Source organism: Rissa tridactyla, chromosome 8 (assembly GCF_028500815.1).
Source record: "Rissa tridactyla isolate bRisTri1 chromosome 8, bRisTri1.patW.cur.20221130, whole genome shotgun sequence".
In the NCBI taxonomy this organism is placed as follows: Eukaryota; Metazoa; Chordata; class Aves; order Charadriiformes; family Laridae; genus Rissa; species Rissa tridactyla.
In genome coordinates this window covers 17,302,863-17,321,492 of record NC_071473.1, presented here as the reverse complement: position 1 = coordinate 17,321,492, position 18,630 = coordinate 17,302,863, and the positions used below count along the sequence as shown (strand labels likewise).

At 43.0% G+C, this 18,630-nt stretch overlaps 1 protein-coding gene across 1 annotated transcript in view; it reads right to left on the bottom strand.

Annotated features, from left to right (window-relative positions):
- DNAAF8 (dynein axonemal assembly factor 8) overlaps positions 1 to 18,630 on the bottom strand; it is a 96,521-nt gene that overhangs the window by 50,235 nt on the left and 27,656 nt on the right. The window contains exons 11-13 of the mRNA XM_054211026.1: positions 14,516 to 14,707; positions 11,728 to 11,883; positions 6,805 to 6,999 (exon numbers count right to left, since the gene is read on the bottom strand). Coding sequence (XP_054067001.1) covers positions 6,805 to 6,999; positions 11,728 to 11,883; positions 14,516 to 14,707 — 543 coding nt within the window. The remainder of the gene's footprint in view (positions 1 to 6,804; positions 7,000 to 11,727; positions 11,884 to 14,515; positions 14,708 to 18,630) is intronic.

The window sequence follows — 18,630 nt, the reverse complement described above, 5'->3', positions numbered from 1 at the left end:
AGGGATATTTTGACTTATACTGTGACAGGCTTCAAAACCCAGAATTGTTCAACCACAGCCATTTCCACAACCATATCTCCTCTACCCCCTGCTGTTTCTTACCACACTGATATCCTCTTCATCCATACTGCCGTGACCAGAAAGAGCAGGAAGGGAGGGCATGTCCATAACCTCCCATTTGTAGTTATTCTTTTTTTGTCAATTATCCTTTTTCTTATTTCTTTTGGGATCAAAATTCTGATCTCTGCTACCTTAAAACACCTGAAAAGACCGATTTGTATCATAGCTAGGATTGAACACACATCATTTTTTCAAAGAGGGTTAAAAAGAAACCCAGAACTACTGCTTTGTTTCAGACAATATTACCAAGATGGAGCCAGACAGTTATGGGAAGGAAATTCACAGCAGAACAAAAACGTGTTGTAAAATACTGAGCAGAAACAAGAATAAGCACATTTAGAGGAGACTGGAGCTGCATGCAGCAAGACCATGAATCTTCAACTGTCATACAGAAATATGATGAAATCCAATCTCTCTTCTTCTTGCTTACAGTGTATTCTGTTCTCATTTCCGACAACAAAGAAATAGCTTTTGCTGTCAGATGATCTAAGAGAGTCTTTTAAGTTGCAACGAGTCTTCTAGACTGCTTCCCAGCCACAGCAGGAAAACAGAAACTGCAGGAAGAATTTCCACGGACTCCACAATCTCATCTCTTCACACGCAAGGTACTTTCCAAGGCAAAGATCTGCTCAGCCATTATCATGATGAGAAAACACTCAGATCCCTTGGAGAAAGACACTGCATCCTCCACTACCTCCAGGGACAGATTGTAAATTCTGAATGTATATACTCTCTTCCTTTCAACTCCGCTGACCACATCAGTGGCAGCGGAGGAATCGCTATTCTCACTCTAGCAAAGCCCTCAATGCCAACACACCGGGAAGGCTCATGTGTGATGTGATACACTGAATCACGGCCCCGAACTAAGCAGCATTATCCTCAAACCCTCTCCTCTCCCCGCTGTCACGAATCCCAGTGTAGTACTCCTTGCGGAACCCAGATTAACACAAATGTGAATTTTTTTTCCTGCACGTCTTCCCTCCCCATCATTTCAGATGGCTCCAGAATTTAGTATAGGAAACGTGGAAGCACAGTAGGAAGAGCTCAGGCAGCAAAAAGGCTGGGGATAGAGAGGGTTAATTAAGAGCTTTGCCAGTGAAGATGTACAATTCTGAGCATATTTCAGGAAGTTTGAAGATGCATCTCACTTTCCCTTGCCCCACTTCTGAATAGGGAAAGGGATATCTTAAAACACAGAAGAGAAAGGATAAGACAAAAACTTCCACCCTTTCTGCCCACCGTGTACAATACCAATGGCTAAACAGATTAGCTTGATAGTTCTTTTAAGCTGCTCTTTTCTGAAATAATTAGAAATGGTCACAATTTAAATGTAAGCTATCAAATTTGAGGAAGAACGAAAAAGTATAATTCCTCCCGAAGTTATGCCTTCATCTTTGTGCTAACTCTGGTAGACATCGTTGCAACCTTTCTCCTTTTAAAGGTTAGTGTATTTTAGTTACAAATACCAACGACAGCCTGAACTCCTGGCCCCACTAAAATCCAATACAAACTCCAAAGGGACTCAACTAGGGCCAGGATGCCACCTTCCCCCTTCTGCCTCATGACAGTACAGCCATACAGCTATTCCGTGTCTGCAGCTATGCATTAATTTCTATATAGGCATATAGATGAGGCCCCAGGACTCATCTCATGTCTCACCCCCAGACGAGTCCTATCCGTGTGGAATCATCAGTCAGATGACATGCTCTCACCAAAGCTGTTGATACAACTTTATCAGGCTGCACAGCAGATCCAGAGCACCAGACACTTGAGACCTGGCCCTTAGCACCAACTCGGATAAAGGCAAGACACGAGCAAGATTCGGAAAGCAAAGGGCAGGATGAACCTGCCCTTTTGAACCTCCTGTTTTACAACTTTAGCCTGGATTTCAAACTGTCGAGCTGCTGAACTTAGCGGCTGGCACCTGCCACGCTGCAAGTCTCAACATTGTCCAGGGCCTGATTTGGGGAAGCAGATGCAGAGGTGCTGTTCTGGGTGTTTTATCCCTCCCTGATGCCCGTTTCAGCTACACAACAATCAAGTCTTTCAAGCTTTAGCATCAGGCTGAGCAGAAGCTTTGGAGGAGGAATGCGCAGCACTGAGCGACACGTGGATCAGGTCTAACGGCTGGCCAAATTGTGCTGCACTCCAGGTAGCTCCGTCTGCGCTCTCCTCCCACAAAACATTACATGGCCCAGCTTAGGTATTGCTTAAAGCTGCCAGTTTGCTTCTGCTCACACAGCATGGAAGGAGAAAGAGAGAACACATGGGGCAATAACCCAAAATCAAACCAGCGTGATTGCCATCACCATGAGGCACTGAACCACAGCGTACCAGCAGTTACTACAATTTGAGAGGTGTGAAAGGCAATGCCCACACAGCAGCCAAGGGCCTGAAGAGAGCTGGGTGAAAAGCTGATGTGGCAGTAAGTAGCAGTTCTCGGAGCAAGCCTCTCATTAGCACTGAAGTTAAAAGAGGTTATAGTAAAAGACAATGGAAGATGCTGAAGCCACTCAGCAGGGCTAAGGCAACGATGCTTGTCAAAGAAATAACATCACAACATTCAAACTCTAAAGCTCACAGTCTTGCTGTTGAGCCTACCCTAAAACACAGATCTGAAAGACCCTCTGGAAATGCCTCTTACCCCCTTTTCAGAGACTATACACGGAGTTAGGGCAACCACATAGAATCATAGAATTGTTAGGGTTGGAAGGGACCTTAAAGATCATCTTGTTCCAACGCCCCTGCCATGGGCAGGGACATCTCCTCCCCCTAGATCAGGTTGCTCAGAGCCCCGTCCAGCCTGGCCTTAAAGACTTCCAGGGATGGGGCTTCCACCACCTCTCTGGGCAACCTGTTCCAGTGTCTCACCACCCTCATGGTGAAGAACTTCTTCCTAACATCCAATCTGAATCGACCCATCTCTAGTTTTAATCCATTCCCTCTAGTCCTACCATTACCTGACATCCTAAAAAGTCCCTCCCCAGCTTTCTTGTAGGCCCCCTTAAGATACTCATAGGCCACTATAAGGTCTCCTCGGAGCCTTCTTTTCTCCAGACTGAACAGCCCCAACTCTCTCAGTCTGTCCCCATAGGACAGATTGATCATCCTTTGATCGTCCTCGTGGCCCTTCTCTGGACACGTTCCAGCATGTCCATATCTCTCTTGTAGTAGGGGCTCCAGAATTGGACTCAGTACTCCAGGTGGGGTCTCACAAGAGTGGAGTAGAGGGGGAGAATCACCTCCCTCGACCTGCTGGCCACGCTCCTCCTGATGCAGACATATGTAAATTAGGTGCCTTAAGTGCACAAAGTAACAAGTGATACGCCCAGGCCACTTTTCCACAGCATGAAACAGTGATTTCTAGTTCCAGTAGCAATGCATAGCTCTTCTGCTGCACGGTTATTTCAGTCTTTGAAAGAAAGTTTGCAAATTTCAAACCTTGTGTGTATGTGTGTACATGTAGAGCTCCTCTGGTAACACAGTTGCCAGAAATTCTCCAGCAGGGAAATCTCAAAAGTCTGAACTCCCACATTAAAGAACTGCTGTACTTTCCGTGAGTCCACTCCCATACATCGAACTTCCTGCTAGTTCAGTCTGTGCTGTTTGAAGTTTCTTGGCAGCATTGACTTACAACACTGGGGCAAATTTAGCTCCCTGGACCCAGTTCTGCAATTCTTATCTATGCTTAGGCAAAACTGCATTAAAAACAAATACCAAATGGAGCTTTGCTTAAGTGAAAAGCGAGGGGGAAACTTTGTGTAGACCTGCCCTTAGTACTATTGTCTCAAAATAGAAAACACAGCCCTTGTGCTGGAAGTCAACAGGGAAACTACCTAAAGGAGCAGCAAGTAGGGCACTGATCACCAGGAGGTGCAACAAAAATCAATTTTCTGGAACTAAAAGAAAAAACTCTTATTCACAGAATCATAGAATTGTCTAGGTTGGAAGAGACCTTCAAGACCATCGAGTCCAACCATCAACCCAACACTGCCCAAACCCACCACTAACCCGTGTCCCTCAGCACCACGTCTGCCCCTCTGTTAAATCCCTCCAGGGATGGCGACTCCACCACTGCCCTGGGCAGACTGTTCCTATGCTTGACAACCCTTTCAATGAAGAAATTTTTCCCAATAACCATCCTAAATCTCCCCTGGTGCAACTTGAGGCCGTTTCCTCTTGTCCCATCGCCTGTTCCTTGGGAGAAGGGCCTGACCCCCCCATCAGCTACCCCCTCCTTTCAGGGAGCTGTAGGGAGCGAGAAGGTCTCCACTCAGCCTCCTCTTCTCCAGGCTGAACACCCCCAGCTCCCTCAGCTGCTCCTCACAAGACTAGTGCTCCAGACCACTCACTTAGGGATGGAGGTTCTGCTTCTTCCTTGAAACCTCACTGAGATGGTCACCCATGCAATGTTGCTATGCCCTGACTTCTCCATCGTGGCAGGCACCTGTATAGGTTGGGAGTGGAAGGAGATGCTCCAGAAGGTGACCAAAAAGATGGTGAGCTGTAGGGGTCACACCCTTTGGGCAAATGTCCCAGTGTCCAGAACAACTGAGAGAGGAGGAGAAATTTGGTGTGCCTGAATGGAACAAAAAAGCAGAGGAAAAGAAGCATCAATGCTGGCTACGTAGGTTGTCTGTATCCCTAAGGCTAATGCTTCCATTCTAAGGCTTAACAGGAGAAAGTAGTTTTATTTTACGTTAAGATGAAGCAATCCTCTTTTTGCTGACAAGGACATTGCAGTTAATAACTTCCACAGGGATTATGTCACTCCTCACCTAACCTGGGGTTTTAATGACTGCATTGTGAGTTTACTCTTCATATCAAAAGTGAAATGACTGCAGGTTGTATGGTCTGTATGCATAGTAGTCATAAAAAAAGCCTCAAAGAAAAACAGCAAGAGAAAGGCAATCTGTTTGGGGTGCAGAAGAGACTGAAAAACCACTAGAACAATTGACTGAAAAGAAAACATTGGCTCATACACTAACAAACAATGTGCTTAAAGGTTATTACAATTACTGCTAACAGTTGCTCATAAAATCATACACAGAGGGAGTCAGTACACAAGCAGACAGTGATTTTACCCGATGTTCCCTCTCCCTCCACTCCTACCCATTTGTTTCATCAACCCATCAGGATTTTTGCCTCAGACTGTAAGCTACCTGAAACAAAAATAGGTATTCACCGCATGATTTTCCAACATGTAGTAGCAGGTTCTTTGGTCTACTTAGTTTTGCATACACCACCTCAAAATAAATACAAATACATAAAAAGCAAGCATGGATCACTGGCCTTGTACAAAATCTTCAAACCAACGAAGTTAAAAGAATATGATATTGAATTTTCTACGCAGCACTTTTTGGTTGTATTTTAATGACACTTGGGAACATTCTCAGTTGGTATCACTTTGTAAAGCTTCAGGGCAGACAACAGGGTTAGCTGCTGCCTGCTGAGAGTCTGGCTCATTGAGCCTCGCTTTATGAAGTCAGCCTTTCTTTATAACTGCAAGACACATCTATCAAAAAGCCACGGTACATAGTGGTCTCCGTGTAATTCAGGTCTGGGAACACGGGTGGCACAGAACATTTGAACTTTGGAAGAGAATGCGGTCTTTAAATTGACTCCAGTTTTTCTATGGCATCAAGGCAAAGATCCACCCCCAGAAAGTGCCTGCTATCTTGCTGTTCAGTTTCTAATGATTTATAATTCCCCTAATAAGGGATTTGCATAAAAGCCCTGACTGTTTTAAACGATGCCTTATTTTATGTCTTAAAAGTGTACAGCAGATTTATCTTTTACAAGTACGTCAGACTGCTTTATAGCACTTGCTTCTACTTGAAAGCTACGCTGACTGCAAATCAACAGCATTAAGCCTCCTTTTCCTCCATAGAAGCAGGATAAACCTTTAGGCAAATTGCTAAGTGCACTGCTAGGTCCCTAAGCTTTCATGGCCTTGATTCTCACAGAGCAACAGTAATCCCCAAATCTGGTTGAAATTGCAGAAAAGTTCTCCTGCTACATTATTTTCAGAACTAAACTTCGTTGTGAACTAGAATTGCAGTCTTCCCCATTCCCTGGAATTGTGTCTCGAGGCTTTTATTGATTTAGAAATATCGGGGAAAAAAACGTGATTGTCCAAAGGCTGGTGATGTCATAGGAAAGAAATAGTAGAACATTCCCTCAAAAGGTATGGAAATCAGCTCATATTCAGTGCTTCTTTGAAAACCTGGTCTAAATATTTACACTGAGGTAGGACTGGCTGTTAAAGGACTAAAAGCAACTTTGGATGCCCGCAAGGAATAAACTCCCCCAGTAAGTATAATGAATTCTTGTAATATTTCATTCACTTGAATATTTGTTATAGAGCACTTGTTAACCTGGCAGAAGTGAAAAAGTTAATTATCATTCTGCTTATAAGCAGCGTCAGGTGAATGTTCTTGCAGATGAACATTTCTTGCAGACTTTAGGCAAGCAAAGTGATTTTATAAGCACTTGATTTTAAGAGGTGCTATGTCCCTGTAATCTCATACACTTCAGTGGAAAACTACACAGCTTCGAAGCATTTCTTTTCAAACTCTGTTTAAAACCTTCGCTAAAGCAAACACGAATACCTGTTAACACAAATTCTACTGGACCTAATGAGAAAAAAAGATTTAGAAAAGTCCAAGCATTTCTGTACAGTACCTGAGGATCAGGATTAACAGCAGTGACGTAACTGAGGAGGACAGAGGGAATTTCAGGAAGAAGGGGATACAGCTGGTTTTGGAAGTGACTGGCCAGTTCTGCCCTCCACCAGATAACATCCGGAAGCCATGTACGGGCTAGAAATGCAGAAGTCTTCTGGTAAAAAACGAATGTTCCTTGTAGAACTTCTTTAGCCTGCAAAGAGTCAATGGTTACAAAGCACTGATGACAGCCTCAGGAACTTTCTGTTCTGCACCATGCACCTGTAGCAGCTCTCTTCTCTGTCTGCAACCACCCCAGCCTCAAGCTTCACGCGTCTGCCCTACAGCTGCACTTCAGATTCTCCAAACCAAAGCCCTAACGTAACACCCCTCAGCCTCCCAAACCATCACACCCTGCACCCAAGAGCTCTAAATGTGTCCCCTCATCCACAGAAAACACTCCTCCCACGATCCTGGTATTACCCCACAAAGTCTCTACTCCCAGGTCCAGTGACAGAATTGAAGGTCCTGATATTGTCAGAGTTCCTGACCCAGGACATGGGACTTGAGAGCAGATGCCGTCTGCAACAGTGACGCCCATCAGCTGTGTGGAAGGGCTCACTCTGTGACTTGGGGATATGCCCCCACATAGACTTGAATCAAAGTGCCCCTTGCTGAAAGCCCTGGGGAAATTAGCGGCATTGCCGTTCCACCAGTGCTCTCGATGCACTCAGACTGCTCAGCAGATGACGACTGGTGAGTTAACAGCCATCTTCAGTTGGTTGCAAGACACCGGTATAAAATAACTGGCTCATGACACCCATCAGCCCACAAATATTACTGTGAAGCAGATTCCATACCGCCCTTAAAGAGGGAGAAAATGCCATAAACAGGACCATGAAATGGCCCAATACAATGAAACATTAATTTGCAAAGGGTTTCATAGGGATATAAATGAAAAGATTTATTAATTTCAAGATTTTTTTAAAAGATTGATACTAATATTAATATTGATACATTAATATTGAATACTGCACCGCTAAATTACAATTTTCCATCATTTAACCTCCCCTCAAGTCCCTTTGTTTTTCAAGGTTGGTTCTTAATTAGGAGGACTTTCAGAGAACAAAATTGGTGACCTCAATAAGAAACAATTAGAAATAAACAGAGCCAACAATTACGCAAAGCATCTTCTCTACACCAGCTATTATTGCACCTAGAAATTAGAGCTCAAGTGGGAAAGGTCTGCAAAAAAGCCCCAAATCTAATAATGAAGATTGCGAGCTCTCCTGAGCCACCACAGAATTGTGATCGAAGTGCACAGACAAGAACTACGTTGCTCTGAACAGTGCTCATGTGCCTAATTGGGAAGGCTTAGTAGATTCTTCGAAAGCATACTCTGTACAAATCTAATTCCCATCAGACACGCTTGGAACTGCAGCCTGTCTGTCAGCATGCAAGAATTACAAGAGGTGAGCGTTGTAAGCATTTGTTCTGACAGCAAGTCAAGAAACCAAAACCATGCAGGGATGTTCAGATTTGCCTTGCTTCTATTAGCTGTTTGGAGAAGGACAGAAATAAAAAGAAAAAAACAACAAACTAAACCCCCCCAAAATGGGAGGAAACATAGCAGAACCGCTTGGTAGAGGAACAGATGCCATCCCAGTTGAATAAGCCAAAAGGCTGGTTGATCTGCTAAGAACAGGAGCTTTTGCCTTGAGAAACCACTATTATATTTGTATTCATAACCATTAGACCTTGGGATGGAGAAATAAAGTGTGACAAACAATAAAAGACAAACAGATGACAGCGAAGCGGCCGGTAAATAAAAAGTTGATGGCTTAAAGGTCTGGAATATAGCTCAGCTCCAGTTAATAACAACTGGTGGGGGGAAAAAAAACCCAACAAACTAAAACAGCTACAAACCCCAGCAACAACCTGTAGCAGCATGAAACTAGCAGGCTGCCTTGGTCCAGTTCTTGGTGATGAACTGCACCCCACCATTAGAGCTGTGACCCCGCGGCAGGCAACGAGCCAGAGAATCAAATAACATCAAAGCCAACGAGACTGATAAACGCACTCAGCGCCTTCAATCCCACCAGGGTCGGGAATTAACAGGGGGGCAAATTGGGGAAAGTAAAACCTTGCCTTGTTGATACAGATGGGTCCTTAGGCTCTTAGACTAGCAATCCAATGTCCGCTGTAAAAATCGTATTCATATTACAATCTGAAGAAAATCCACAGACAACTGTCATTTTGCTGCCGTTACGAGATACGAGTTCAGATGCACAGAGAAAGATGGGCATTTCCCTCTTAGCATCAAGCAGGCACAAATCTGTACCTACTGTGTTGTGTAGTTTTGTACATACCCATCTTTAGCACTGAAAACGGACTCTGGACTCTACACCTTAAAGAACATTAAAATATCAATTTGTCATAATGCTTCTGGTTAACACTTATACTACTTGGTATGTCTTTTTTACATAATCCAAAAAAAGTAACTGAGATCACCCTACATTCTTACAGCAAATAGAGGCAACAAAAATGCCTGGAAACCCAGTCAAATTTTGAAGGTAAGTCCCAATAAGTGATTCTCTTTGTGTTTGTAGGAGACAACCGGAACAAGAACCAATAAGTGCCACCACAGAATTTTGTTATCCGATTCAACCATTAAAAAACTGTACATTAACACTACAGCAAGAGATTGAAGACTTAGGCGCAAAGAGTAAAATCTACCACGTTTCTTTCCAACTATAGCTGAAGCTGCTCAAGGGGAGGAATGGGAAGATAGGACTAGTCACTCTTGTTTTTTGTCTCTCTGCTGCGGCACTGACATTTCTGCAAGACTTTTGTTGTGCCTATCAGCTTAGATCTCTGTTGGGGAAAGCAGCAGCTTTACAAATGCCTCAGGAAAGCAAAATTGACAAAAGTCATTGTTCCCACAAAGACATACGGTAGAGCCTCTAATGACGGGAAACCTCAGTTACGCATAGTCTTGTTTTGAGGAGCACTGTCCAAACACCTTGTGTGTTCACTGCTGTGCATGGCAGCTGAACTCAACAGCGGTGTCAGTAACGATAAATGGTACAGCAGAATAGCAGTTACGATTTAGATGCAGACTGGAAACTCTGGCTCGTTCCACCGACCACCAACACAACCCTTCCCAGCCCCAACCGAGTGTTCAGAGCAGCCTGAGCCCACAGCTTCAGAAGTTCATCCAATTACATGACACTGGATGCATATTTTGAGCATAGTCAGTGCTCAATAATTTTGATGCTTTGACCAACTAAGCCAAAATCATCAGAGAGCAACAAGGCAAGCAGACAGGAGACAGGTCAGTCTCGGTTCCTCCATTTTCTTTGCTCCACAGAGCAAACATCTTGAATTCAGTTGCCTTAAGCAGAAATCAACATTAATCCCTTGTCCAGGCTAGCAGACTGCTTAGCCTCACTAGCCTTGCTGCTTCTGCCTACAGGTGCTCAAACACTAAAGGGAAGGTTGCTTATTGTTTTGGGGTTGGATTTTTTTCGTAGGCTTTTAATCATGACATTTGTTGGCAGCATCATTGCAGGAGCACTGGAGCCACAGCTGTCATACTCCAGGCTCTATGATACATCATGGGAAATGTAATCTTTGCTGCTCACAGGCAGGCAGCTGCAAGCAAAGAATGCTTGCTGCAGCTGAGCAGGGGAAGCTTAAGCACGTTTTTAAAACACGTTTACACTTCCTCTTCCATTTAAACTTCACACGATGTGTCCAGCAGGTGCGACTCAGATACCTGGAGCCCCACTAAGACCACCTGCTATTGGATCCTACGGGGTCTTTTCAGCATAGAGGAAGTGTGGATAATAAGCACATACATCATCACATTCATGTTAACATTACTGGGGGGAGGCAGGCAAAAATAGAGTAGAAAATCCACTCCCAGCTTGCTAAAGCTACGAGTGTTTCTTTGAGCCACCTGAAAGACACTCAGCAACCTCCACAGAGCACAGGAGCAGCATCTCAAAGGTTATTCAGTAAAAGGATAGTTATTCAAGCAAGTGACCCGCAGGAGATCTTGGGTACACAAGGATCGCTGCTCCCCATACATACCTGGGTCCATTTTCCAACAAGAGGCAGCTACGCTGCATAGACAGGATAGGTATTTATACCAGGCAAGAGCAGCAATAATACTTAACAAGCTATCTCCAAAAACAAAAACAGAACAAGATGCTCAGAGTACCAATCTGTATCATATTAGCTCTGTGAAAAGACAGAGACAACAAAGTAGGCCCCAGAGCTGCTATTTCATAGCTCTGCTGTTTTCAGGGCACAGGTTCATATCATGCCCTACATTACACCATGACACCTACATGTGAGAGATTTTCAGCTTGTGTGCCAGACCCTTCAGCTTGGCGCTTTTTTGCGCAGCACAGACTCTGTAGTCTACCAGAGTTGAGGGAACACAGTCTCAGGTCCTGTCTCCAGGCCCAGATTCCTGGGAGACAAATAGGAAGACAACATTCCCTCTTGTGGGCCACATTCATCACATGGTTAAAATATAAAAGCAAAAGCCGTAATACCAGCCAAAGATATTTTTCCTCTGAATCCAGTCACATTTCTGCACTGTGGGGTTACAGCCACCAACAATATATTAACAGCTAATGAGCAGCACAGACAAAAGACTACACCACAGAGAGCTGGTTTCTCATCTGCACATAATCTAAATTCAGCATAACTGAGGACAGCTCGAGTTGGCAATTAGCTGTAAGCAATCTTTCAGTTCCCACAGTACTGGGCTCTTCCCCCCCTCTAATTTAGAGCAGCACTTATGCTGCTCTACCCTGGCTCACTGAAGTTTGAGTTTGAATCGGCACATCCAATTGGTCCTTCATAAAAACCAGTGGGAACTGCCTATGGCAGTTGTGCACGACTGGCAAGTGTAAATGCTGCTACTCACTTTTATCTTCTGGGTCTTGGTGCTGCTCTGGGCTGAAGCCTCATCTGCTGGCATCAGACAAGCATACAGGGCCAAGCCATCCTCTCGCCAGGCCTGCTGCAGCCCTACCACCTGAAACGGAGCTTTGGGTCCAGCTTTCATTGTCACAGGAGGCACCTGCAAATCCATTTGAGCATAATTTCATTTTGAGATGACTGTATTTAGAGACTGAAAATAACCCTTTATCTTGCTCCGTTGCTTTTGAGTACAGCCCCATAACATAAAATAATCCAGGGAGCACTCTCGCTCGATTAGTGGATTAGCTGTGGTTTAGCCAGTAGAAAAATCAATAAAGACCAAATTAAATAGGAATAACATGTGAGTTTTGATAAGTCATCGGATTTATTTTCTCAATGAGGACTTGCAAGCTCTGACTTCCACCAGTTAGACCATGTGAAAGCAAGAACTTGCATTAGTTCCCTAGTCGAGCAAGAAAGGAGAACAGAGTCCCCGTCAACGCTGCGCTGCATGTTCTTGTCACAGTGGCACTGTGCGCTGCCTTTATTAATGATAATAAGATCAATCCAATCTCAGTTCAAAAATCAATGCTAAGTGATTATGCCATTCTGAGGAGCTAGTGCAGGCTTCCTTAATAAGCCTTTGTCTCCCTATTAGTGATCACTAATACCCAAAATCCCATCAATCCCTATCCGGTGAATACACCTTTTAGTTAGACTGAGCTGATTTCTTTTTGATAAGATTTTTTGTGCTCACGTGTGTGTGGGAGGCAAACATTCTATTTTCCAATATGCATATCTGATCCCAAACAAGAAAGGTAAAAAGCAATTTCTGCCAACCCCAAGATGTGCACTGGACATTTTTTATCATAAATATCAGTTTCATTCCAGAGACAGGGTTCCAACAGGAACTCATTGGCTCATAAGGCTGCTCAAAGTCAGGCTGCAGCAATGGTGTACTTTATCGTACAGAACACACAAGAAACTTTATTATAGGGTAGAAAAGAGACAGGAAAGATACCTGGAACAAACCAGAAGGTACTGTAGTGCAGCAAAGCATCCTGAAACCTGGGTAGCAGGTGAAAGAGGGCAGAAGGCTATGGGAAAGTCAGACACAGGCAACCAGCAGAGCCATGATAAGGAACGGCAGCCATGTGAAGCAGAGATACCCGAACCAGATCACACACTAGATGAAGAGACAGGCAAGTTTGAATTACAGGACTGCAATTCCTTCCCAGGGCTCTGGCGAATACAGAAACCGCTAAGTCTTGTTCTCATGGTTTATACCATCACCTAGATCTCTATCTAGATCTCTAGATAGATTAACAGCTCTGCTATTTACTGCATGTATAAACCAAAACTATTTAGAGTGAGATAAACGCCTTTAGAAATATGTTCTCAACACAGGGCCTGAGTGGATTTTCAAACCGTTGCATAGGTCAGTGGTATCACTCAAAACAGCACTACCAAGTCCTTGACTGCTTTGAACGCGGGTTTCACATGGGAAATTCTGTAGCGGCTCTGTCACCGGGGAATGCTCGCATCTGGAGGATCGCGTTCTCAACTGGCAGAAATCAGCATAGCTCCAATGCAATCAAACAAAATCAAACAAAATGCAAAATCAACAAAGATATGCTGATTTACACAAGCCAGGAAGCCAGCAAACCAGTGGAGCTACATAGATTATGACCAGATGAGAATTTGGTCTACAAAGGTCTCGACATTTCCACGCTTTTAATGAAAGAAATGCCGACTTTTTCATTGCTATCCAACAGCTGTTTGAGAACAGATTTTACCCCAGTTTCTCTTGGCCACAAAGTCCATCACAACATTTGGCCCTACAGTCTCAGTAGAGAGACACCAAGCCCTGGAAGCTGAGTTACTCTTTCAAGCTTGGAAAGAGCTCAGGTTTTTTTAAATGGGAATAACACACAGGAAGAAAGCTCACACTGCAACTGGTCATGAGCTAACTAGTTTCTGAATGGAAGTTTCAGACTCTGGGGCTGTTCAAGTGGCAATTTTCATTAGCATTGTACTAACATTAAAGAATGTTAGCAATGTTTTAATGGAAGTGTGAACATCATTAACAATTAATACTGTTTAAGTGGAGTTTAAGCAATTTAAAAGCCTTGTGCGGGCTGTCCGCTCAGGGTGAAGTCTACCTTGAGCGCATGGATTGGTATTGGTATGTCAATGTCTTTAACCAGGGAAAAGAATGAGGCCAACGTGCAGGGTGAGGAGGAAAAATACATATCGCCTGCTTTCCCTAGGGAAAAAACATGGGATGAATGGGAAGAGTGAGGAAAAGGTGGCTTCTTTAGAGGAGAAAAATATGTGATCCAAAGGACAATGAAGATGAAACAGACCACCGCTTGTTTATAGCCCTCTTGACTATGAGAAGGATCAATACTTAATTAGGACAAGTGGTAAGAAACAGGCACCTGTGTCCATTCGCTTCTTTTGCCAAGGACAAAGTTAGAAAGCCCTCTACTTCCAGTAGTCACTTTTGACTACCGTGAGTCTGGCTCAACCACTTTTTTTTTTTTTTTTTTTTTTACTTTCTGTGCCTTGTTCTTTGTAAACTACAGGCACAATCCAGCTCCCACTGACTTCAAGACTTTTATTTACTGACTTTAAGGTGAGCTAGACCATAATTTCCCCTTCGTTCAGGCACTGTTTTGTACCTGTTGGAAGTAGGTGATTTCAAGAACGATTATATATTCACTGGAGGGCAAAACACAGCCTCAATCATGCAGAACCTTCTTTTGCGCACTGCCATTGCATGTACTCACCAGAGAGAGAAGCCACGTCACAAGTGCCTGGTAGATGTTGGTTGCTCTCAGCCCCACGTTAGGCTCCTGCCCACCGCACTGAGCTGTAGCTACTTGGCCACAACTTGACAGCCAAACGGTCATAAGCAGCACCTCATTTTTCATACTGTGTAGTTCAGGCAATGTGTCAATATCTGGCAAATAAGAGGCTTCCTGTAAAAAAAAAAAAGTATAAAAATAGAAGCAATTTGGATTACTGGAACTGTATTCATCATCATGAATGAATTATGTTCATTGCCATCACAGGAGGGGTAATTAATATCTAGTGAGCATTTATCAAAGAGGAAGCATAAGCCATAAAAGCTAGGTCATTATATCAGTGATACCTTCTTGAGCACTTCAGTTTTAGTTAGAGAGCTGTCACCTGGCTCTTCATTTAGTCAAATGCTGTTTGGTGAATGGAAGATTACATGGTCACAGCTGGAAATAGCATGATCTAATTTACTCTATATTCTTTAAAATTCAGTGGTTTGGGGGTTGTTTGTTTTTTTTTTAAATAAGTGAAATGACTTCAAAACAACTTTATTTTCTGCTTCATGTAACATACCTCATTTCATAGATGACATTACATTTAAGTGAACTCATCTCCCTCCCTCCTTTATTTTAGTATTGTTATGTGGTTATTTAGGATGCAAATTCCCTCTCCTTTAGGAGACTTGTTCTTTAAGAAACAATCTCAAGCTTGAACACTGGGGTTATAGTTTATGGGATCTCTTTTGTTCTTCCAACAATGCGGTAGCTGCAGCTGTAATTATTGGCTGGCTTGCTATTCCTATCCATATGCAATTTGCTGCCCTGACATTTCTTTTGTAAATTAGGAAGGTAGTCCCTAAAATTGCAAAGATTCTGCGGCATACATAAGAGTATTGCTCCTCAACAGTTACGAACCTTTAACAAGGACCCTCAGGGTCCCTCCAAGGCATCCTAAGGGCGTATATTTTACAGGCAGGGACATACATTCATTTTGCAAATAGCTGGAGCTGTCTATGATAGAGTTAACGTTTCCAAGCTATTTGTTAGAGCATCAAGTACCTACTACAGAGTCAAGAAAGTACAACATGACTGCAGTTCCTGCGATCAGCGACAGACTAAACTCCTAATTAAGGAGAGCAGAATTAATCTGCCATAACCTACAGTAGTATGAGACTACCAAGAAGCCCTTTCTGGGAGCTGAGCTGTGGAACACCACAGGAACACAACAGGAATGGGAGGGTGCTAAGGAGCAGCTAAGCAGCGATGTTCTCAGTTGCTCCACGTAGCACATAATGAGGCTATCTGCCCATGCCTTTACACTGAATTAACCTTAATTTGATTTACCTGAATTTACTTTGGAAGCAAAGTAAGCTAAATCCAATTATTAAAGCCACTTTAATTCTGAATTAAAACGTCCACAAAGGTGTTTAATGACTAATCCACTTGACAAGTTAATGTGGCTTGACTTTTGTGCCTGTCCTCAAAACAGACAATTCCTTAAAAGGGTTGTCAAAAACATGTACTACTAAAAAGCCACAAGCAGATCTATTGTGTCATCCAGCGTTTCGGTGCCGAAATATCTGCCACAGGCACAGCACTGCCTACAAGTACTAATATTGTAATTAGTAATAAAGGAAAAACAGTCACACAAAATTTTCTGATGCTGCAGATCTGTATTACTAATGTTACTGTAGTCCCGGGGAGGTAACAGAATTCATCAGGGCTTTGACCCTACCATTGTAATTCTCCAAGGAAGAAGCCTTAAAAAAAACTTGGAGACTTTCAGGAATTCTATATCCTATATTGGAGAAATAACTATTTCTTCCTCTCTCAACAAGGCTGTGGGGATCAGTGATAGGCGGTAACTCCAGAGCTAAAGATTAAAACAGTATCTACTAATGCTTCAGCAGGATATTTCCAACTATTTCAAATTTGTTTGGCCCAGCAGCTCGGGAAGGCTCAATAGGTTTTCTGACAAAGACCAGCTAAGAATTTTATTTATTAAGGCTCTTTCTGAGAATGAGTGAGCTTTTCAATGTTGGTGCTTCCTCCTCCTCCCTCTGCCAGCCTCTTTACCCCAACAAGAATCTAGGTATAGAAGAACTTCACTAATTTCAGAAATATTAAGGCTAATGAACAAAAAAAGGAGCTAATCCTATTTAATTCTGGTCAAGAATTGCTGAAGTAAGATACATTCAGTGCTTTCTTAGTACGCCTTCCCACAGAATTGCCCAATTTACCCTACTGTACCTATGAAGAGAGTTCAATTTGCCCACATGTTACACTGGCTTTTATTTGTGACAGTATTAGATTATGAAAAGCCTAAAATTACTCAAATGCTGGGTTATTTTTGGTTGCTCTGGCTAGAGTTGTGCTGTCAATCACAGACAGGCTTGCAGAGGATTGTAGGCAAGTGCCAACAATTACCATAGAGTAAATAAGATAGAATTTCCTATTTCTGAAGTGCTTGCTATTTTATTTTGCAATTACAGTTTACAACGTTGCAACTTACAACCTTTCAGCTCCATTTTCCATCCACTCCTCCACCCTCAGTTCTGGTCATCTTTCTCCACTCTAACATAACAAGAAGCACTAACCACACTAAGCAGCCAAGAAATAACCTCCCCCCAGATCCCCACCAAAAAAGAAACGAGGAAAAAGGAATTGCAACACAACTTAAGGACACCCATATCTCCTAGCCTCCAGCTAGAGCGGTGTTGAAGTTAAATACACAGAGGCACAGCCCCAAATGAAATGACTGTTTTTAGAAAAAAAAAAAACCACAAAAACAAAAATCTGTAATGTGAAGGCATCCATAGAGATAATCACTAAAAAATGGCATTTTACCTCCTTTTCCTTTTTTTTTTTTTAAGAAAGCAGAGCTATTTATGATCACAGCAAACCAAAGCTTAGTAGATACAAGTTTGCCAGCCAAGATTAAAGTCATTTTGTTTCTAATAAAATAGCTCTAATTGGTTAAATGATGCTGGTGTTGATGTTTTTTTAAAAGACTAGTTGGCATTGCTTTTACTACGCCCGCATACTAGATTGGACAAACAACGCCGTTGCCCTAAAACGGGGAAAAATTACCAAAACTATTAGAGACTGGAATGACCAAGTGGCAGCTCAGGAGCCAAGAGGGCCAGGGGACACCTTTGCTGCTGGTTTCCAGCTGGGTACAAGGCTGAGAGCAAGTGAGAGCAGTCGCTATCAACTGCTGTGTGGGAACCACACTACGTTACACGTTTGGAAAGTTCAGTTCACCACTAGACCCAAAGAAGTAGCGAGTATTTCCCTGCAAAATCAGCTCAGCCAGTCCGAGGGTTTCTCCCAGTTGAAACATAGGTCCAAGAGAAGCCAATTTATTTTAAAGATACGGTCTCTCTTTTGCAGATAAACAAAAATTCACTATTTCCCTTCTAGCACCTTTTGCAATACTAACTAAACAATGCTAAACACAAAGCAAGGTGTCGTATTCACTAAAAAAAACACTCTCTGCTCTGTTGAGCAGACCCTACAATAGCGAGAGCTAAACCAAAGCATCCACTGCATGTAAAATGAAGATAAGTTATACTCACACAGTCTCCTCCTCCTTCACTGGAGGGGGTGAGTGAGGGGGAAGGGGAGGAATAAGAAGAATCTTACTCTCATTGGCTGGAGGCTTAATCAAAATAATTGTTTTCAGCCATGTCTAAATTTATCCTTCTATGTCATCCGCACCCTAGCTTGGATCACAGATTTAAGAGGCAATCCCTGATGAACAGCAAATTACCGACTGCAGAAATCTTTTGCCAAATGATGCATCTGCTGTACGTTTGTAAATGTGAGCTGATTTCTAGGTACTTTAGCAGCTCCGGCTAATTTCTCTAACAAATATTCTATACTCTTACGCTGAAATAGCTCTAGCATTGCATGTTCGTGCTTCATTACAGACAGAGCTCACGGTACAAAACACAAGTATGTTGATTATGTGGTTATACATCAATTTTCCACACAGTCGTGTTGCTAATGCAGGAGAGGAGATAGTTAGGACACATTTAACAATCCTGTCCATCTAAGGCAAAGCAGATAACACTCTTTCATGGTTTCTAAAAATTCTTGCA